At 36.2% G+C, this 22,670-nt stretch overlaps 1 protein-coding gene across 1 annotated transcript in view; it reads left to right on the forward strand.

Annotated features, from left to right (window-relative positions):
• KNDC1 (kinase non-catalytic C-lobe domain (KIND) containing 1) overlaps positions 1-22,670 on the forward strand; it is a gene marked incomplete at its 5' end in the record, with an annotated part of 51,750 nt that overhangs the window by 16,695 nt on the left and 12,385 nt on the right. Inside the window, 13 exons of the mRNA XM_009083532.1 lie at positions 401-547; positions 2,401-2,518; positions 2,867-3,888; positions 11,125-11,239; positions 14,308-14,379; positions 14,481-14,542; positions 16,696-16,854; positions 17,197-17,274; positions 17,891-17,984; positions 18,173-18,335; positions 18,431-19,260; positions 19,368-19,512; positions 20,711-20,802. Coding sequence (XP_009081780.1) covers positions 401-547; positions 2,401-2,518; positions 2,867-3,888; positions 11,125-11,239; positions 14,308-14,379; positions 14,481-14,542; positions 16,696-16,854; positions 17,197-17,274; positions 17,891-17,984; positions 18,173-18,335; positions 18,431-19,260; positions 19,368-19,512; positions 20,711-20,802 — 3,097 coding nt within the window. The remainder of the gene's footprint in view (positions 1-400; positions 548-2,400; positions 2,519-2,866; positions 3,889-11,124; positions 11,240-14,307; positions 14,380-14,480; positions 14,543-16,695; positions 16,855-17,196; positions 17,275-17,890; positions 17,985-18,172; positions 18,336-18,430; positions 19,261-19,367; positions 19,513-20,710; positions 20,803-22,670) is intronic.

Genomic DNA, 22,670 nt, shown 5'->3' on the forward strand with positions numbered 1-22,670 from the left:
GCTTCTATCTTAATTCTTGCACAAACACAGGCATCTGAGTTTTATATCTATTATATTTGATGTAATACTTGTAATATTGATAGCTGATGAAGAAAAAAGTTCTAGCAGGACCACACAGGATTATTGCTTTTCATTTGCAACAAGTATATCCCCCAAAGCAGGACTGACCTGGTTTTGTTCCTCCTGCTTAAATTAAACCACCTTTCCAGTACACTGTTACATTGTAAGTTAAAATTGAAAACTATGTAAGCTGTGTCCTGTGTGATCTTGCAGCTTTGGTGGCAGGACAGAGAGAATTGGTGCCATATTTCATGTTTTCTTCTTTGGTTGTTTTTTGGTTTTTTGTGTTTTTTTTTTTTTTGTTTGATTTTGGTTTTTTTTTGTTTGTAACTTCATGCAGGCACACATCTATTCTTTGGGTGCAACACTGAAAGCAGCAATAGAATATCTAGTAGAACCTGAGACAGAATCAGAATTTGGGCAAGATCTGCAGGCTCTACTGGAACAAATGCAAGAAGAGAATCCTGAAAATAGGCCAGATATAGAGGTAAAACAGCCCTACATAATTTTCTGTTTATAAAAAATTGACAAAATTATTTCTGTGTGTGCTCATAATAGAGAGGTGGTCTTTGTATGCAATATGCTCAGGTTTTTCAAGAAAGTCTAGGTTTTCCCAGACTCAGCAGAAATGCATCTTTGTTCTTACTCCAGTGGAGATACAACCTAAAAAGCAGATGTAGGTGTTTGGCAGGAATTTTCTTATTTAAGAAAGGTAAAGAAGGTTGGCTGAATAGGTGAATTAGGTGGATCTAATTTTCTTATTAACTGTTTCTTCTCATGTAATATTTAGTTCACAGAGAGAGAGAGAGTCATTAGAAGTAAGAGCACAAGTGTTAAGCTGTGAAATTTGTATGGTGCTTTGGATGATACTTGGATTGCATTTAAGAAGAAGATGGAGGGAGCCTCAGGAAACCTGTTCCTTGGTGTGTTTGAAGCAGTGTTGTTCAAAGCATTGCTACTAACTAGTTTTTCTTTAACTATATCAACGCTTAGTACTATTTGAGTAGATATCTTTGTTGTCTGCTTTTTTTTGTGGATTGTTTTGGTAGGTTTTTCTTTTTCCTGAGCTGATAGTGTCTATTCTAAATGGTATAGCACCTGTAATCAATACTTTTCAGGAAGAGTGCTGCAGCAGAAGAATTAATAGATTAATTTTTATATCTTGGCCCCCTGGTTGAGGCCTGCCCAGGCAGGAGACCATACGTGAAATAGAGCCTGCTTGATCAGCTGCTGTATTTCCACTTTTTTTCCTTTAGAGCATAGGCAGGAGAGGGATTGTATAGCACTCCCTATCGTCTCCAAGTGTTCTGTAGTCAGCTGTTGCTGACTACTTACATCAACCCAAAAATAGTGTGTGTCAGGGCTGGTCTAGGGTAATATATAAAGGTCACTTTTGAGAGTGTATTCTTTCTGTTTTTCCACTGGGAACTTTCTTGGGTGGAAGGGAGCTGGGGAAGCTATATGGAGGGAAAACCCATAGGCTTTTCCAGGCATTTGGCTAGACTCCAGCACAGTTGGATACCTGTCTTTCCTTTTTCCTGTCCTTCCTCAATCTGATGTGAAGCAACAGCACCAATTTCTTCTTTCCACTCAAAGTAGCAGAAGAGCAGTTGAGTAGGTTAGTGGAGAAGTCAGAGCACTGTATGAGGTCTCATCAGTGTTTATCTAGGAATAGTTACTGAGGAGACAGTGGGATGGATTTGGAAAGGCAGCTCCCTTCTACTTCCTGCCCAAAGGGACAGGTTTTCAAATGTGTGAATACCTGTAGGTAATTGCATGTGAGACCAGTGCTAATGCCATCAAATGACGCTCAGGGTAGAGATTAGTGATATGAAATACTGTTGCTTCTTGTGATCTGGTAATGATTGCTTTCTCTAGTTGGGAATAGTGCTTTCTAGATACTTGTATTTTGCAGTTTTTAAAAGATTCAGGATTTACTTTTAATGTAATTTCAGTAATAAAAACATTAATCATTCTGTCTGTGTCACTCAAGTGCATCACTGGCTGTTTAAAAAATAATCAGCACTCTAGCTTTTCCTGTTTTCAGTATGTTATTCAAAAGGATAACATTTAAGATAGTTTTTATCAGTTGTTCTTGGTGTTCTAACTGTAGGCTAAAACTTGAACTGTATTAAATAATTTCATAGTAGCCCATGGGAAAAAATGAGAAATTAATTCAGCCACATAATAGAAACAGAGTATAATGAATAGTGCAAGAAAGACCTCCAATGTAGCATCATATAAATTCAGATGTACTGTGGGAGTTAACATGATTCCCTTTAGTCAAAATTCACAAATTTATTCATTATTTAATAAGTATTTAACATTAATTTCCTCTAGAGCATTTTGTCATTATGTGAAGAAAAAATTAAGATTGCTTCATCGAGTAATATCTGTCGAAGCCTGTCTGCTGTTGGAAGGAGAGTTCTTTCAATTGAATCGTTTGGTGCTTCTCAAGGTAACCTTAAAATGGATTTAGTCTAGAAATGCCTGACATATCTAATGACTTTTAAAAGACTGTTTGTGTGCTTTCCTGCTATAGGTTCCTTTCTGGAGTTCAAAAAGTCATTGTTAATTAATTATTTGTAGATCAGGAGTGGGGAGCAGGGGACATACCACTCTTAAATTAACATAATTAATGTATTTGGTGTCCCTTATGATTCAGAGTGACTTGTCCATAGTTATTTTGTGTAATGTACTGAAGATATGTAACAGTAGTGGCAGAAAAAGCAAGTTAAAGATTTGCTAGAAAAGATTAGAAGGCTTAAATACACATTTAATATAAGCATCTGTTTTTTGCATCCAGATGTCTGTGATAACATATGGAAGGGAAGAATGTGTCAGAGAAGTTTGGGATCTAAATTATATTCAAATGAGAAAAACTACATAGCAGGTGATTCTTCTGCAGCGGAAGACGTGACGACTACCTGTCATAACAACTCTTCTGTAGTTACCATGGTGACTGGCAGAGAAGGTGATGTAAAGGAAATGCAGATTGATCTGGATAATGAGAAAACTCAGCATTCCCAACTTGTAACTCAAACTAAAAAGAATAAAGAAGAGGACGAATATGCAGTGTACACTGACAGTTTTGCTAGTGTTGCTTTGGATATGAAATCATGTGGTTTTGACCTGGAGAGAGATGCCATTTTTAAGAAAGGTTCTTTGAGAAAAATTAAAACCTTCCCAAAGCTACCACTTGAACCTGCAGATGCAAATAACTTTTTTACTTCTGTAACCAACAGTGGACCACTAGCTAGAAAAAATCACTTCCTCACACAAGAGTTATTACCTCTAGACAATAATAATGAGGTTGCTTTTTCAAAGGGAAATCTTAATTCATTTGCTGTTAGTAGTCCACCAGAAACAGAACCAAAGAATCACCAGGTTGATGATCTTCATTTAGAATCTCCATGTGTATGCACACAGGTGTCTGGCTTGAATCTAGAAGAAGATATGTCACTTATTAATGGTAAAAAGATAGGTTTTACTTCATCTGATCACAAAGAAGACTGTTCTGATGCTACCTCTGAAATGCCAAAACCAGCTGATGTGCTAAAAGGCCCAAATCGGTCAATTGCTGGAGCAAAAACACTAGACAATTACTTGGCATTGGAAGACTCCACTGAAACTTTTCGAGGGTCAAATGAAAATTATGTGCCACATTTGAACAAGATGGATTCAGTGTTAACAACAAAACCCAGTGGGAACAGATATGGATCAAACCTAATTAGGTCGCCAGAATTAAGCAACGGTGTGATGAGTGCAAACAATAATGAAGATAATCTTTGTGGAGGCAGAGGTTCAGAATTCAAAAGTAATGAGCAGGTAGTAAAAATAAAGTCTTCATTATATAGTTGCTGTAGCCACTTATGTGGAGATGAGATGACTTAAATACTGTGTGATTTCTTCCCCCCCTCATCCCTTTTAGCATCCTGGAAAATTGAATTTTGCTAGTCTGCACACTTTAAGAGTTAATAGTGGAAACACGATGACCCTTTTTTCCCCTCCCCTTTAAAAATAAAGTGCTACAGTAAATTTATGCTATTTCAAAATTGACTTCCATTTTAATTTTTTTATTTTTTTACAAATGGACTATACTCGCTGTTGTGTTAGGGCAGCATTACTTAATAGGTGATTACATTTGTAAGAGAACATGACCAAAGCATACATATGTTTTTAACTTTGTTACTGTCAGTGCATAAAGTTGATGACCTTGCAGTGAGCCTCCCTTCTTGACTGTAAACCTGACCTCATTGAAATCAGTGGCCATATCCCATCTTCTTCAGGAGGTGAAAGAGTACATGTGTTTGGTTTTTTAAAAATCTTACATGTACATTTAAGTTTTTGGAAATTGTAAATATGCTGTGTTTGTTCTGTGTTCTTTAAATTGCCGTCTCTGTGTTGTTATGTATATTTTGTTATGGAATTCAAATATGGGCACAGTATGATGGATATGTTGTCACATGCATTTAATCTCTATGAATAGCTAAATAAGGGAGGAAGAGTTGATAATTTATCTGTCACAATTTGTTGATAGATTGTGTGGTCTCCTCTCTGCTCAAATGGCATATCTCAGGGTGGACAAGTTTGGTCTCTGACTAGATGGTTTTCCTTGTGCCACACTCAGAAGTGTAAACAATCCCTGTGATAGGAGAGCTGCTGGCTAAAACTGCAGGGTAGTTTATGCTTCTTCAGCTTTGGTGTGGCTTGATAAAAATGAGCAGCACAAACTTCACATGTTTTGTTTCCAGAAACTGTGCTTAGGTGAATATGTTGGGTTTTTATCTTGCTTTGTCTACTGTCAACTCTACTTGGTTCTCCTTGCCTAGCAGCCCATCTTCCAACCATCCTATGCAGTAGCACCCTAGGGTGATATTTGGTCTCTATCCATCCCTCTGTTCACCTTGCCCAAACACCTCCACTAGAGTAGTAACCTAGGATTGTCAAGTGTGTCAAGAGCCTTTGGTATATCATGGCTAAAACAATCACTGCAAATTGAAGATCTATTCTAACTTCTTTTTTCCCTTTCCTGTCTCTTGTGCCCTCAATAGCACATGCACATATTAAATTCATAGTTCAGGGGGATAGTAAATGTGGATAAGTACCACATGGCATGGTTTTGCTCTCTGAGGGGGTTATTCATTGTATGCATATCAAATCCTTTACTTAGTTTTTTAGTCCTGCAAGTGCATTCTTCAGACTTTGAGAAAAGATCCATTTATTGTAGACATACCCTTTTTTCCCATCTTTTTTTGCCATCACTTAGGAACATGAATTGAGTGTAGGAAGTAATAAGGGTTCTTTTTTTAAGGAGAGAAAAAAAAAATGCTCAAAAAAGACCTATATCCTGCCCTTCCTGGATTACCAGGACAATTGTTTAAATCTGGGTACATAATTTCAAGTAAATTATCTTTCTCAGAATTAGTTTCCTAGAGTTCTTGCATGATTTAAAACCTGTAACAAATCTCCTGTTTGCTTTTCGTGCAGCAACACTTGAGATTGGCACACAGAAAAGTAAACTGTGCTCAGATTATTGTGCCATTCTTCTGAAATCCTCTTTCTCTTCAAATATTTTATCATCAATTTAAATAAAGTGTTCTTTCAGCCTGAACAGAAATTTGTTCTTCCAAACATATAGACTCTTAGTGAGGTTATCCTGCTCCCATTGAATTTGCAGGAGAATCACAGTGAATTAGAAAAGGTAACTCTTAGTCCAGGTTAGCCTAACGAGCAATGTTGTAATACATATGATCTGGAATGAAGACAGCAGGTGGTGATTCAAACTAAGAAAATATTCTTCAATTATTTAACTGCTGTAGGGAGGAAAAAAACCCTTTAAATGTATGAACATCTGTGAACAACACCTAGGCTTCTGAAATGGCTGTCTGTTCCCTGAAATGCTGAGTTTCTAGCCTGGTAATCCTTTGTTTTCTGAAGGAAGGTAATTCATTTTTAGGAGTTATTGAACTCTCTGGCAGAGTCTGTTGTACGTCTTTTTAGAGACGTGGAGGGGGTTAATATTTTCAGCTTTTTTTTCTTTTGAAAAACAGATTTTTTTTTTATTCCTCAGGCTTCTGAAACAGCAGTTTCTGTCTCTGTGTTAGCTCCTGACACTTTCAAAAAAGAAGAGCCATACTGTGCTCTCCCTTATGTGACAGAGGTAAAAGTGATGTCTCTCTCAAGGTCCCTTTCATTTCTCTGTGCCAGAAGTTTACCCAATACCTGAAATGTTTGGAGGTTTTTTTGGGGGGAGGGGAGACCATTGTTTGTTTGCTTGCTTTTTTTTTTTAAAGAAACCTTGAGTCTGAGAATTTGTTCATTTATTGCAAAAGCACAAGAAGTATGAAACCCCAAATAATGTGATTTCTATCTTCTGAGCTAAATAAGAAAAAGCCTCAGAAGATTTGCAGTGCTGCTCTTTCACTAGTTTTCTGTAACAGATCAGCATGATTGCAACAAATAAAGCTTTTAGAATAGTATCTCTCATCTCCTTCAATATTTCATGTACATCAGAGAAGGTGCAATACCAGTCCCATCCGGTTGAAGATCAACCTTGTCTACTCTGGAGAACAGACAGTTTTTCTTGCCTGTCAATACTTCTCCAGTGGACAATATTTTTCTAATACTTCAACATTGCTTCTTAATGTTGTGTGCTTTACTGCTAGTAAGCATTACTAAAAATACTTGCTTGCTTTTGTCTGGCTACTGCAATGTATCTCGTGAGGGTTTTCCTAGTAATTTTCATAGTTTTGCATGCCATAAATAAATGCTTTTCACTTCAAGTTTGAGTGGGGATTTTTTATTTATCGGACCAGTTTGATTCCAATCAGGTGTGTCTCCTCTCTAATCCTTTTAAATGTGATTTTGTGATTTAAATGCTGTGGCCTCGAAGTGAGAAGAGTTATATGCAAGTTTGTTTTCTGTTGGTCATTCATACCCTGTCAAGCATAAGAGAAGTGAAAAGCCATACAGCTGGAGGCTGACACTTTAACACTGGGGAAATAACACTGGAAGGAAAGAAAAGTTGTCAATTCCCAGAACAGTACTTCCTAAGAAGAGAGTAACAAAAATCTTGCTTTGGCGATTCAAAACATGCCAATGTTATGTTAATAAAATAGAGTATGTTTGCACAGTCTGAATGCTTTCCTAAAAGTTGGGATTTGCAATTCTGGTACTAACACTGAAATAAAGCATGTCTTAAATGATCTTTGCAGCACTGCAAAAAAACTATCATTTTTTTCAACAAGTGAGGTTTCAACTGCAGTCTTTGGGCATCAAACAAAATGGCACTAGTATGTAGCTATAGGCAATAATCACTCCTGTGGCTTTTTCATGTTTTCTGACAAAATTTCTGTGCTGTGAAAAGGCTTTCTTATTTTAAAAACTGGGTTATATAATTTCTGTTATGAAACGCCTCGGTTTAGAACATGAAAAAAATTTGGGAAGAGGCATTGAATTATATTTTGTTTCCTCTTTAATGCACATTTTTGTGGTGATAATATATTAATGAATGTTTAAATATTAAAATCATGTTAATGCTTTAAATGAAGTGGACTTGAGGCTTTATGAATACTGAGTGGTTGTCTGGAGCTAGCTTTGCTAATATATATATGAATAGATAGTTAAGAAGCAACGCATGCTACAGATGATTTGACTAAAAGGTTTTAATCATGTTTTCCAGCACTTCAGATTGTTTTTTCTTGGTGGTCGAGTGGGGTTATTTTTTTTAAGTTTGAGGATATAGTAATAGCTGTGAATCAGAGACTTGCATGTTAAAAACCAAAACAACCAAACCTAAGACAGATGCCTAAATAAGGAGTTTTACACTTTAAATGTTTACCAAAAAACTCCACAGATTTAGTGGAATTTGAATGTGTATTGCATTAACTACTTTAAAAGTAAGGTACAAGGTACATTGTGTTAAATACCTTTAAGGATTAAGGCGTAAGTAAAAAGTGCCTCATAACCTTAGACTGAGAAGTGTCTTGTTTTTCCTGTGAAAGCTATTGTAACCAGACTGCATGTGTATTTTCATGACGGATGCTAACGTGTGATGAAACATGTATTATCTGGTACCCTGACTACATGGGTTGACTTTTACAACGTGTTAGAAGCACAAGTCCCCGGCAGGTCTGAACCCTCGGTTTTCATCTAAAGTCTTTCACAGTTCTTTCTTTCTGGTGGAGGAAGGTGAGCATTTGGAATAATTAGGACACTAGAAGAATGACCTCAGGTATTTCTTTCAGGAATAAAATTAATCTTTTCATATGGCCAATGTGGGGAAAGACTAGAATTATAGTAGGAACCATAGCAAGGCAGATAGTTATTACCGTCACAGAAGAACAACTAGCATACAAATATCAGCTAGCAACATTAGGATTTCAAGTTTTTTGCCAGAAACAATGAGGGTGTGCATTTTTATGAAGTTCACCAACCTGTAACCAGGCTGTGTCCCTTATTTCCTGACTCACATTGATTTGCCCATCCTGTGCATGGCAGTGATTCTCACTTCTGCTAACCTACATACTTTTTTCTTCCAAACCTGAATTTTTCTGATGCCTCTTCATCCTCTATTTTTGTTATCTATTATCAACACTTGTTTCTTATCATAAACTTTTGCTGCTGCTCTCAGGGTTTATTCCTACTTACCTGCTGTGCCCAAATTTCTTTATTACTGTAAAGAGCTTGAATATCCCTGAAGTGATGAGAAATACTTTTCAGCTTTCTGGTGTACGACTAACTGAAGTCTTCAGTTTAGTGAGAGATTCTTCTTCCCCTTGCTGCTCATTCATCGCTTTCTCCTGACATGAAAAGTGATTTGTAGAGGAAGTCCATCTTTCTTGGCTGCAGTTTTTAGAGCCTCTAGAGACATAAACTTCAAGAGGAGGGATTCTCTTACAGAGAAACATGTGGCCCTCTACAAAAATAGTCCCAAATTCTAAAACTTTTTTAATGTTCTAGTCTGTGAAATTTCTCTTATCATTCCTCTCCACTTTTGTCAGCTGTGCAGGGTTAATTTGAAGATTTGCCTGCTCCTTTCTTTCTAAAGTGTTTGTGAGCAAAGATATTTGAGGCACATGAGAACCAGGGTGTTATGGAAGGGGAAACTGTGCTTATCAGGGATAGTGATCTATCAACAGTATGAAGCTCTATCTTTTATGTTCTCTAGATTAATTCACTCTTGACTATCTGTCCTTTTCCTTCCTGCTGTGTGACTGATAGCTTTTTATCAGACAGTTCAAGAGCTTACTTTTCTATATATAGTGAAAGAACACATGGATGAAAGAATTTTGCACTCCAGGGTGCTGGTGATAGCAAAATCTGAGAATGAAACTGAATCTTATCATCTGGCTGCAAATCTGTCTCTGCTGAAGTTACTAATTTTTGCAATTTGCCACAATGGAGGATAGACAAGTAGAAGCACCAAGTTAATTTTTTTCTGTTGGATGTAGGCAGAATATAAAGCATTTTGAGTAAATCAAAAGGTGTGTTTCCTGGCACATCTTGTTAAAAAAATTGTAGTTTATCTGGTTCACCTTCAAAGAATATTTACACAGTACGAGCCGAAGTATTGTGCTCTTTGAGATGGTCTTCTGGTTTAAATTAACTTGCCAACAAAGTTTCAGCCACAGAAATTAATGTGGCCCTTTTCCCCTAGATTGCAGGGAAGCTCTTTCTGTTTATCAGTCTTCATGAAATTCAACACAGTAGTCTGTTCATTACATATTTTATGAGTAAATCCAAATAACACCTCACCGAAGGGTGTTTCATAGACAGGATCACAAAAATTGACTGTATTAAATGACAGTGCAGAGGCTCAATGATCTACTACAATGATGTGTGAGGGACACCCTCAGTCTATTTAGATTTTGCAAATACTGATTTGGATATAAAAGTGTCTGTAAAAACAACAGTTCAGAGGGGTTTTTTGTTTGTCTCCTGTGCTCCAGTTCTGTGTTTGGGTTTGGTTTGGTTTGGGTCAGGTTTTTTTACTGGGTGGGGAGTGTGTTATAAAGTCCTGACTTGTTTCTGGTAATTCTTTTCCCTAATGTGGCCTAAAGTTGGCTATCTCAGGACTGTGTATGCAACAGAAAATGTCTTGTGCTCTTTTTTGAAATAGTTGCCTGAGTCTGCTCTAAGTCAGAGGTTTCTGCCTTACAATGGATTGTTTAGTGTTCCTTTGGAATGGATCTCCAATGGAGATCGTAAAGTCCAGCTGATGTCAAGAGCCACTGGTAGAGATAAGCTTTTCCATTAGCACAGTTTGATTGGGAAGGTGTCTGTGCACTACTATCAATGTCAAGTTCTTAGCTTCACACACACCCCACCCCAAAACAAAAATCTCAAAACATAAAACATGGATCCTCTGAAGAACAATAAATTTACATGGAACGGCATCTTTGCCAGGTATCAAAAGTGAAACTCATAGCCAGAAAAACAAATGCTATTACTACAAATTGAGCAGCCACTGATTAAAAACAGAGCAACCTGCTTGGACTTCAAATAAACCTGTCCTTAATTCTGTCAATATTGATAACATCTTTCGCAGAAGAACAAGAGATGTTGATGAAATCTTTAAGGTAAGACATACAATGGAACTGTCAGGGTAAATCAGGATTTGAATGTGGGCTTCGTTTGCTGATGGCAATCATTTGAATTTTTATGGTTTTTTCCAGTCTAGGTGGTGTCCTTGTAATTATGTTTCATCATAAGTTATGTCTATTACATAACAGGCATTCTAAAAGTCTTTCCTTAGTCTGGTAAGAGCTTCCAGGCAGCTCACTTTTCCTGAAGTCCTTCTGTTCTTGCTGAAATCTCACCTGAATTACACTTCTGTGGTGAAGTTAAGAAACTACTGGCTCATTTATAGAGACAGCAAACTCTGTAATGCTTTTTCAATAAGTAGTACAAATTCATTACTGGCAAGTGCAATGAATATATTTGTTGTTGCTTTTTAGGCTAACTGTCTTTTATATTAGGATTTACTTGTACATTGTATCAGTAAATGGTTTTGGTTTGGGATAATTTTTAATAACTTTTTGCATCCTCACTCTTTTTCAGTGGATCTCTCTAAAACTCCTCTTGTCCTGGTATGGTAGACCTCTGAAAGACTATGAGCTCTGGGCATTGTGTCATGAGTGCTTATGTACTCTGCAGACTTGTATAGATTATCCAGGTATAGTCTTAATTATCATAAAAAATTTTTCTTATTTATATTCAGTGTATTAATGGGGTTTTTTTTTATTCTGTTGATGGAAAGTATCTTGACTCTCATTTGGTGTACAGAAAAAAAATAGGCAATATTTCTAACTTCACTCTCTTAAATTGTGACTTAGAAATTTTACTCAATTTGGAGATTTGTTCCCTATATAGGTGAATGCCTTCTTTTATCTTTATTCTGAGTTTGGATGGCTTTTGCTGCAGAAATGAATCTATATGACCTTAAGCAGTGAAATTTTGTACTTAGGCTTTTGGGAGATGGAGAAACTGTATTGTGACTTTTAAGAAAGCTCTTGTGACTTGTATCTTGAAAACAGGAAGAAATAAGTTTTATATATGTGTGTGTAAACATAAAACGTCCTCTCTTGCCTAGATTTCTTCATGAGAAATGATTCCTGACATATTTTTGGCAGGGCTTTGTCATGTTAAAGTGCCCATGGTCTTGGCACGATGTTTCTCTTCCCATACTCCCTCTGCTTCAGTTTATGGAAGAATTATCAGGAATAAACTTCTGCAAGAGGAATGGGGAAGTATTCTTTGGCAGAATTGGAATGTGTTGTATGTGACTTGGGAGAAGACCATCTGAAATTTCCATAGACATTCTGAATGTTGGTTTAATTTATACTAATGATAAACCTGTAACGGTTCCGGTAAACAGAGCAGTTTCCCAGCACCACCACCTTGCCTTTCTTTTCTCTTGATTAACAAATCCTGCTTCTGAGAAATCAGACAGGGATGAGTTTGAAGTCTCTAAGTGGGTATAAACAATTGGATAGCAATGTACAGAAAACTTACTGCATCTCTTCGGATTTCAGCTTCAGTTATTATATCTTTTATTATATGAAACTGTTTAAAAGGCAATTTGCCATGAATCGACATTTCTGAGCACTTTAAGAAATGTTACCCATAAAACTAAGTATTTAATATACCTTGCAAAAGGAGGATTATTTCAGCCTCATAGCATGTTTGTGAAGGTTTTGAATGACTGCATGTAGTGGATCAGATTCTAGTTGAATATGCCTAGCCAGCCTCTGTTACCTCTGTGTTACCTCACTTAAGTGCACCCAGAATGCATGTCTTGAAAATACTGAAGAGGTGTCATTTGACAACTGGGTTGTCATCTGAACATTGTGGCCTGTGAAAGTGGCCATAATGATGCAAACCACCAAATGGGAGACTCCTTACTTAAAATTCCATATTTGACAAATAGAGCTAGCTTGAATATTATTTTCAGACTTAGAATGTTTCTGCAGAAGGATCCTCTGACTGTTCTGAGGGTGGAAAGACAGGGTAAATTGTCTCAGCATTCCTTTTGAATGACATTAACATATTAAAGGTGAAGCTGGTAACGTGTTTTGGATATATCCTTTGTCTTGACACTGATAGAGTAAGAGTGGCAGCTGAGGAGTCATAGTTAAAGATATGAAATGTGCAACAAGCTGGATTATTTATTATTTATTCACTTAGCCTTTTACTCCAAATCCTTCCCTGATTACACTTTTTTCAGTCTCCTAAGCAGGAATTATCTGGCTAAGGAAACATACCACAAAGGTAGCCTCTTCATGTATTTTTGAATTCAATTCTACTACAAAAGTTCTTGTCACCTCCACTGAGACTTAGGTTTTTTCCTGTCCTCTTATCAGAGGATGCTGCTTACATGTTGCTCATGGATGCTTTAGGGACCCTAGGTGAGAATTCTTACATTGTACTGAACACCCCGAGCTCTGTTTTGTGTGAACTGTGTGGCAGATTCAGGGCCAGAGGCGTGAACTGCTGGGAAGCAAAGACAGTGAGTGTGAAGTCTTCTCATGAGCTGCCTCTGCAGAAATAGCCAGCAAAGGTTCTCATTTGGGAAACTTTGCTTTTCAAGGCACATCCTTCAGGTCCAGGGTAAATATTGTTGAAGGCAGTAGACAAACCTTTATTTATGGTAAATGTAGTGAACAATTCAGTGAAATTAGATATGTTTTGTCCAGGTAACTAAAACTGCAAAAGGATTGTTTCCTTTTTTTCTTGCTTTATTTTTCTCTCTTAGACCTCTTCAATTAATTATTTGATAAGAAATGAATATTTGCTTTGCTCTTACACCTCTTTAATATTTTATTTCAGAATTGGTAATTTTAACATTTTAATCTCTTATTTAATGTAAGAATATATTCTGCTAGTACTCTGTTTTTAATAAGAAATCAGTGTGTTTGATGGTTGTCTTCAAAGGCAGGACTACACTGGTAGCCAGTTGGCTTAATACATTGAAACATGCTAAATTACAGTGTGCTTTGAGGTTATCAGATAGACACAGTGTTACCGCGAGTTTTTCATCATCAAATTTACGTAACATGATCTCATGACCTTAGTGGTAAGTTCCTGAAGACCACATATCATTGAAAATAGTTCTAGAAGATAATTATTTCTGTTTTACCTACAGCCCTTAAAAATAATGATCTGTGTAGCGTTTCTTCAGTGAGAGAGTATGTGTAATTATAACTATTTGTGCAGAACTGGACTTCATATGCTGTCACACCTGGAGGAGTTTTCGATTTGGCCCACACGTCTCAGCTTCCTCCAAATGATGACCCTGTATTTTTGTGGGGTTGGAGGAGAGCAGAGTCTTAAATGCTTAAGATAAATTTGCTATCTTTTATTGGTCCCTTGTGAGAAGACTAGAGTACATCTACCTGTTGTATATTTCTTTTGGTTTTGTTCTGTTCTTGACTATCCTTTTTAGTGCTGGGTATTAAGAGAAAAAACTTCCAGTATTCTAAACCCTTTTATATAGTGTAGTCCTATTTTAGTTTAGTTTCTTGTCTTCTGCAGGAATTGCTTTGGGTAATTACACATCTACTCTCTATTTATGGGATCGTGTCTGTTCTAGCCGAAGTGTTATTTAAAGAATTTATCGTTTATTGTTGATTAATTGGTGACATTGCAGATTCTTCTTTTTTAAATAATGTGTTTTTATTAGTGCTAAATAGTTGCAAGAAACAATGCTTATTATGCATTGCCCTTTTGTGGTTTGTTTCGCAGTGGTCTTACGTTTGGACTCTGTGCTGATTGACAGCCATGGCAGTATCTTCTTTGCTGATCCAAAAGCTGAAGGTAAACTGATGCATTGTGTGCTTGGCTTTTATTTCTTTGGTGGGGAGTGGAGAAGAAAGCAAATGTCTTACTTTTTGTTTGTGGTTTCTTTTCTCATTTAGAGTCTTGTGATGTATTTTATTTAGCTCCTGAAATTGAAGAAGAGAATGTGGATACTGAGAAGGTAATGTGGTAGATTATGTAGGTTGCTCTGTATTTTATCAAGTGACAGTTTTATCCCTCAGCTACTTGAAGAAGAAAGCTAGACTCTTCTAAGATTGTGTTAATGGTCCTCATTTATCCCTATATTTCTTGGTTATCTGTGGAGATTTTGTTAATAAATTGATCTCCTATAAAATCAGTTGCTTCTGAAAAGTAATTTTGCCTTCCAGAATTCTTGGAGTAACTGCCAAAAATCTGTTATTCAATAGTTTTCCATAAGACTTAATTATTTTCAGTTTGTTAGCAGTAAGAGAGACTTTAAAGTCATGTTTTAACATTCTGAAGGTCACACTAAGATCAGTATTTTAGACTGTCTAGGCTAAAACCCAAACATTAATCACATTAAGAAGATTTGATAAAAATATCATTATCAGCATGTTTTTACCGTGGGAACATTCTGAATTATGGCTCTTAGCAATACAGTTTTCCTAGAGCTTTTTGCTATAGATAAAAGCCACGAGGAGCTCTTGGACCAAAGATAATAAAACTGTCAAATAGCAGGTGAATGTGTCTCCACTGCAACTGCATCTGAATTGCAAATTGGACCACAGTGATCTTAAGTTAGGGAAACAGAATTTACAGTACCTTTCTATAGTGTAACAAGAAAAGAGGTTAGCTAATATGTTCCTTGTGTCCCATGAGTTCTTTGAAATTAGAAATACTAATCATGAATCAGAAAAAAAATGTTAATTCAAAATCTACTAAAGACATTCAACTTCCTGTAAAGGTATCTGTAACTGGAAGATGTTTCTATATCTGCTTTGATTCAATGTGCAGGTTTTTCAAAGGTTTCAGAAGCTTAAACTAGCCCTGAAATATAATATAGCAGTTTCACCAGACAGTAGATATTAATAGTCTTGCTACTTTGTTCTTTTTCTTTAGCATATCTGAAGTAATCTGTTTCCTTGTTTTTTGATAACATTATGTATAGAATAAACTGACCTGGTTTTTTGCCTTTTTCTTGACGATGGTAGAACTTTCTGGTTGTTAAGAACATTTAGCTTTGTTTATAGTATAGAAACGAAGACTCTGTAGTGTCAGTCACAGTAACAGTAAAAAGAACTTTCTTGGAGAGATACAATGGATTGGATGGCAAATTTTTCCTAAATAAATAAATTTAGGTTAATCCTGGAGTCCTAAGCCTAAAGGGAAGAAATTTTTTTGTTTGTTTTATGGAGCTGCTTTCTCCTATTTCAAGTATTTTTGTGCCTATTAGTAGCTTTTGTTCAAATGGTTCTCAGATTATTTTCTTTGTAGTGAACTTCCTTGTTACGTTTTGTTCATTTCTGTTCACTTTGCTCCAAAGAGTGCTAGAAAACATTGTTTTATGGGACCACATTATTTAGTGCTGTGCTTAGGTTTCTGCTCCTTTATCCTTTCTAATATCTTTCAGAGGCAATGTGAAGAAGTATGGTGCTTTAAATTGGTTAAAATCACATTTATAGAACATGCTAACATATGTAAACTGAGCATTGAGTAGACTAAATCTGACTGACTGAAAATTGTAATTCTTCAAATAAAACAAGGAAACTTGTGGAGACCAAGTACTTTTCAAGGACCCTCAACTTCAATTGGTCTAGCTGCAGATAGCACAACGATTGCTAAAATAAATATACAGTGCCTCATTCTTCTGATAGGTGTAATCTTCCCTGTAAAATATGACTTGTACTGACTGGCTTGTAATTACTGTGCCACTTACTTGCTGAATTATCATCACCTTTTGTAAGTAAATGGCAGATGGCAAGATTTTGTGGTAGAACTCAGTCTTACAGCAATCTTTATGGGAGAAAGAATTCTTTAAAATGGCTCTAAAGGACTTTTTTCCCTGAATTATTTCCCTATAGATAGAATAAGACAAACAATATCTGTTTCTCCAACAGTAGAAAATTAGCTACTGTTACTGGCCCAGCATGTTTAACAGCAATGGGCTGGGATTTTCATCAGCACCTTCAAAAGCTGAATGTAATCTACAATTTGAAATTTGATAATTTATTTATTTTTATTTTGTGGCAGGGAATAGGAGGAATTTTTGGATAACTCACTGGAATTGTTTTGGAAGTGGAGGCTTTTTTTAGACTGTTTACATCTTTCTGGTCTCTTATGTTGTACTCACAGGTCTGTGTTTACGGTGTTGCTGCAGTTCTATGGATGGCTGCAAAATACAGCGTTCCACTGAGCCACAAACTAGCATTGCCAAGAAAATTAAAGAAACTGCTTCTGGATATGGCAAGAAAAAACCCTGAAGAAAGGCCTTCCCTGGCTGCTGCAATTAAGGTTACTAGATTTAAGTCATTTTATGTGAAATCCAGTTGTGTCTAAAAGGTCATTTTAGTGATTTGAATATCAAAATATGGATTTGATATTTGTGATGGAGTGATAACTAATTAAATCATAACCAGTTACTGGGGTTTGTTTTCAAAGTTACCTTAGGGACACAGAGGGATGTGTTTGTAATTTATATTAAAATTGCCAATAAGGTGCTCAGAGTATGTTCATAAGAGTTCAGAAACTTAGATTACTTCTAATTGACTATTTATCTTGACTTTGTCCTTGTCCAAGAATACCTCACTTGACTGAACACTTACTGACTGAAAATTTACAATTTATCTTTTTTAGACATGCAATCATTATTTACTTGAACAAGGTATAAACAGCAAAAATATTTTAACATTACTGAGTAAATCTGTCTTTAAGGTAAGAGGGTCACCTTTCTTTAATTCTGCATGTTTTTACAATTAATACTGTAAATGTATTCCGGTAAGATTTTGTCCCCTGCAAGTGTAGTGTGATTTGGTTTTGGTTTTGCTGTAGCTGGTTTGGGTTTTGGTAGTTTCTTTTTTTAAAATTTATTTTCAAGTAGTCCATAAGTATTGCCTTTTTCTAGTTCTGTTGGAGTGATCACTCTGTAGATTTTGATGCCCTGACTTCACAGTCTGTATGGGTGAAGTGTCTTAATTTCATAATCCCTTTTTATTTACCACCCCTCTTATCAGAAGACTTTAATATACAATTGCTGTGACCTGCTCATGTTCAAATGTGTCTATATAATGCATGCAGCATTCAGTAAATCCATGGAACTAAACCTTTAAGTTCTGATTTGAAACAGTGGGTTATCAAGATCTTAAAACAGTTCTACTAGTCCTTGGAGTTCTTTGTCATTTAATTCTCCACCTTGACATGACTAGGTTGTTGCTCTGCCGCATTCTAGTTTCATATAGGGATTGGGGGTTTTTTAGAGTAATGTGCTGAGCAGAATTTATAAAGTGAAAATGCTCATAAATTCAATGCAGGCTTTGATTTTTATTATTAGGCTGTTGAAGAAGAAGTAATCTTGTCTCAGGATCATGTTGCTTTTGAATTTAAAAATGAGAAACATAAAATGGACCCTTCAGAGTCAAGTCTAGGTAAGCAGGCAGGCTGACATGTTGACTTGTAGTATTCTCCAGGTCAGTTTTCCATGTAAGATACTTTGTCTGACACACAGTTGTTTTTCTATCTAAATCGATTATTATTTACCTTGCACTTGTATTTTATTCGTTTTTCTAACTGTTCATCTGTTGTTCATCTTTCTAATTGTGTTTTTTATTTTTAGGATTTGTGCCTTTAACCAGTGAAAGTAAACTCGTAGCAGTTCAAGGACCAGTACCATGCAAAATATCTCTAAACTGTGAAAAATCTACATTACCTGTTGCATTCACCTCTACTGCAACTCACTTTAAGCCTATTATTCTGCAACAAGATGCAAATATAACAATGTTAGTATATCATAAAGTAGAATAAGTTAAAGTTTAGACTTGATTGTTAAATCTACTGGAATTTCCCTTTTAAAAATTGCTCCATTCTTTTTCAGAGAGGCTCACACACCGGTTTCTGAGCAATTCAAGAAAGAGACAAGAAAAGAAAAACATATGGATTGCAACAAATCAGAATCTATAGAAAACTCTAAAAGCTGTGGTATTGAGGACACAGATGTTGTTGAAACTGCACCTGAAACACCTGAGTGTGGTTTACAAGTTCCAGGCCACTCATTCCCATTATCTTCAGATGAGCAAAAACCAGGCAATACAGTCACATTACCATTGCCATCTGATTCCTCACATATCCCTCAAGGAAGGAGCATTTTATCTGATGTTCCTTCCAGCTCCTCAGCTTGTCCTTCATCTCCTAATTTTCTTCATATAAATAACATCATTCTCAAAAAGGACTTTGAGAAAAGAGTTTTGACGTTTGTACCAGTACATTTAGCTGTATCAGAGCAAATACCATATAAGCCTCTTCGTTCAAGAATTGTTTATGATTGTTACCATAGTTTACCAGTGTTACTTTCAAATACTATTGCAAGTTACAAAATGAGCATGCAAACAGAAAATGATGCCTCCCTTGGCAACGTGCAAAGCTGTGAGACTAGTAATACACAGAAGTGTGATAAAAGTAGCCCAGTTATTCAAACCAACTCCCAAGAAGCTGAGTGTGCTACCAGTGTAGACAGTATTTTCAGTGAACAAGAACACACACCATATACCTCAGTGAATCAAAACAGCTATAATTTCTTTGATGACAAAGTCCTGCCCCCTCAGAACAGAACAAGTGACTCTTCACTACAGGAAGTGATTAACCTTATACAGGAGGAGTTTGCATTTGATGGTTATCTAGAGGATGGAGTTGAAGTTTTTGACATGGGTATGTGCATTTTCTTCTGCATAGTTTTATCATTGATTTATAAGAATCTTGTTATTAATGTCTTTTTTCTCCCTCTTTTTTTTGTTTCTGTTTTTATTTTGAACAAGGTAACTTCATTTTAAACTTAAAGGACATTAAGTTTGGTATGTTCTCTGATAGAATTTGTGAGAAGTTTTGTGACCTTTACTGGGATGAAAAATTACTAGAGAACCTCTATCAGGTAGTAAATGGAGAAAGATCTTCATACTTGTGGTAGGTGTTTTTAAACTTTTTCCTTCTTACAGTTCAGTAAATGCTTTTTTCCTTACTTCCTAAAACCAGGAAAGCTCAGGTGTCCTTACTTGTTTCCTGTGAACTGTTAAGTTCACAGTTTATTAGGTATTTCATGGCTTTCTCCATGGCAAATAGTGCTTAATGGTTTAGTAGAAAATAATTTCTTCTACACTTGTCTATAAGTCCGTCTTAGGATAGCTGGAGAATGGAAACCTAATTCTGGTCAATATTGGTTACAACCATGGTTGGAGAGCTTTGTAGTCTTGTTAGATGGAGACTGTTTCATCAGAAGTGAAATATATTGTTCTTACTGTTCCTTATATATCCTTGTGTTCTGTTCACACCTAAGAACAAGAATAATCATTTAGCTTTGTTAGAAATGTTTTCCTTAACTGGTTTAATTTGACTCAGTCTTCCTTCTGGCAGTCTTTTCTATGTAGCCTGTCAAATGAGAAAACACCAGCCTAATTAATTTCTCATTCTCACTATTTCAACTTCAATGGCATATATACCTACCTGAAAAAAAAACAAACCTGTTTTATTGCAGCCTCCAAATGTAGCACACTCTTATAAAAGCTTCTTGCTGAAGGGTTTTGTAAACTTGAGCTGTTGCAGCTGAGTTACTGAGATGTATGAAGAGATCATCCTGTGTATGAACTTTTGTTAAAAAGCCAGAGTGAAAAGATCATAACTTCAGTGAAAAATACAGGCCTGTCTTAGAACATCTGAGACACTGCTTACTTAACATTCTTTCGACAAAGACTATAGCAAGTTTTGATTGCTCGCTTCCTTGACTTAAAATTATTATTATTCTTCCTAGGGATGGCAGTCAGACTGTTATCCAGAAGCTGAATCCTGAGTGGAAAAACCCATTACAGTAATTTGCAGTCTTAAGTTATGCCTGGAGTGAGGCCTCTCTCTTTCTGTGTGCTCTGATATTTCTGTTGGAATTTTGCCAAATGCTGTAGAAGAAAATCTGTCTTACTCAGTGTGCTTTAATATCCATTTGAACATTGCTTTTCTTGGAAAGTAACAACTGAAGCTGAACATGCAAACTTCAGGAAGTAGATAAATGCTATGAAGCCCTTCACATACCTGGTAGAGTCACTTGTAAAATCTCATTTTATACAAAAGTATATGTAACACTAATTTTTTCTTAATCTTCTTGTATTTTCAGCATAACTGAGGCAGGTGATTCAAAATGTGGCAGTACATTCCAAGAACTGAAGAAACTGGAAAATGTTTTGGCAGGCAGTGATCAGACAGAGGGTGAGAAGGAACCTGATGTTTCTAGATATTCGTGCATGCTAGGAATCTAACAGTGACACAAGCTTTGAGATCAACACTTTGGATGTGTCTTCAGAAAAACACTCACCTTAACACATACGGACATTATCAGTAAATCTGACCACTATTAATGCCTTGAGGACAGAAATGTCTGTTATACATATGACCAAATATGCTTACATATGACCAGCTGTCATCAAGTGTGATGTCATTTACTTTTACTTAGTTTTATTTACAATGATGTGTCTGTTGAAAACTCCCAAAATGATAACTGTTTTATGTAGTTTTCCTGTGTTCTAGTAGATGTTCTGGTGGGATGCTTTAAAGTAGGGAGGAGTGGGGTCAGCCATACTGAGTCAGCTTCACACAGCATAGCAAGCTTAGCTAGGCTGAGAGGAGAGCTTTAGAAAATGCTTATGACTCCTCAGGACTCATTGAAGGATGGCTATGCAACAGATCTGGTCCTTCAGTTTTCACTTATCAAAATTAAAACTAGGGAGTAAGCAAAGCCCAATAAAAATAAAATTATTAAAATTTAAAAAGTATTGTCAATAACATTACTGACAAATTCTGGGAAGGGAATTGTACAGAAATTTAGAAAGTTAATTGCTTTTAGATTTAAATGGGCATTTTTAACTATTCATCAAAAGGGTTTTCACAAACAGGTAAAAAAAATAGTTATGTCTCTGCTAGGAATTTCTCCACTTCTTATTTCTGTACACTGATGTGCCCTTTTAAAGCTGAATAGCAATATGAACAGTGGGTCAAATTATTTGTTAATCAGGATTGGTTGTTTTGCCTTTTAATCACAAACTTGGTTACAGGACACCGTATCAGGGCAGTCACTGAGGTTATATTAGTGGATTGTTTGCTTGCACTCCTTCAGTGTGGGTTTCACATTTCTCCTGGCACATTTTGTCACTGAGAGTTTACAAAATTTCCATCTTTCAGTACCTGGACTCCAAACTGAGCTGGGACTGGTGAATCCCATATTATAACAAAACCATTACCCTTTCTAGGCTTGTGTATGGATGGACAGCTTGTATTTGGTTGCTGTTGTATCAGTGTTTTTTCAAGATAGTTCATCCAAATTTCAGCATTTGAGATTGCTTACCTCTCTGTTTTGAACAAAGTTAAATTGTGTGTTCTTTGCAGAAGGACTACATTTACATTGTGAACTTTTATAGCAAAACATGCATTCATAAGTTTGCACTTGGCTGCTGTTGTTCTGTGTTACAGTTTTCCATTTTGGCTCAGAATGATTGCAAATGTAGAGCCAGGCTGTACTGTGGAGTATGTGCTTTATTTTTTTTGCACCAGTAATTTAGGTCTGTTTGACTCCAAGGTGGCATTTCTAAGCCCTGGGGGGTTGCTCAAGTGAACAGGGAGATTTCTGGCAGGCATAAAAGCTCCCATCAGCATCATGCCAACCCTTAACTGTCGCCTCAGTCCCTGGAGGTTGGTAGTAGCTGTTACAACTGCAAAAAAGTTCCATCATAGCTCAAGGGATTGAGTCCTGTAGGAGTAGAAAGTTTAACACCTATGTCCCCTTTGGCTGCATCAAGTATTCTTGCCCTCTATGTGTGGAATAAAAGCTTCAAGGGTTATGGATGGATAAAAACTTCAAGAGCTAAGCATTTTACTAATGTGTGCATAGGTCTGACATATTTAACTTTTGTTTGAAAGCTTCTCTGCTATGCTTTGTTTAAATGCTGGTTGCATTTGCATGGAAAATATTTTGTACTTTTGAGAAATGTATTGTTCAACTATTGCTTAATAGTTCTGAAATGCCTTTAACCTTTATCATTTTACAATGTGTAGCTGAGAAAAAGAATGTGGACAGAGCCAAA

This window comes from Acanthisitta chloris, unplaced genomic scaffold (genome assembly GCF_000695815.1).
Source record: "Acanthisitta chloris isolate BGI_N310 unplaced genomic scaffold, ASM69581v1 scaffold13981, whole genome shotgun sequence".
NCBI lineage: Eukaryota > Metazoa > Chordata > Aves > Passeriformes > Acanthisittidae > Acanthisitta > Acanthisitta chloris.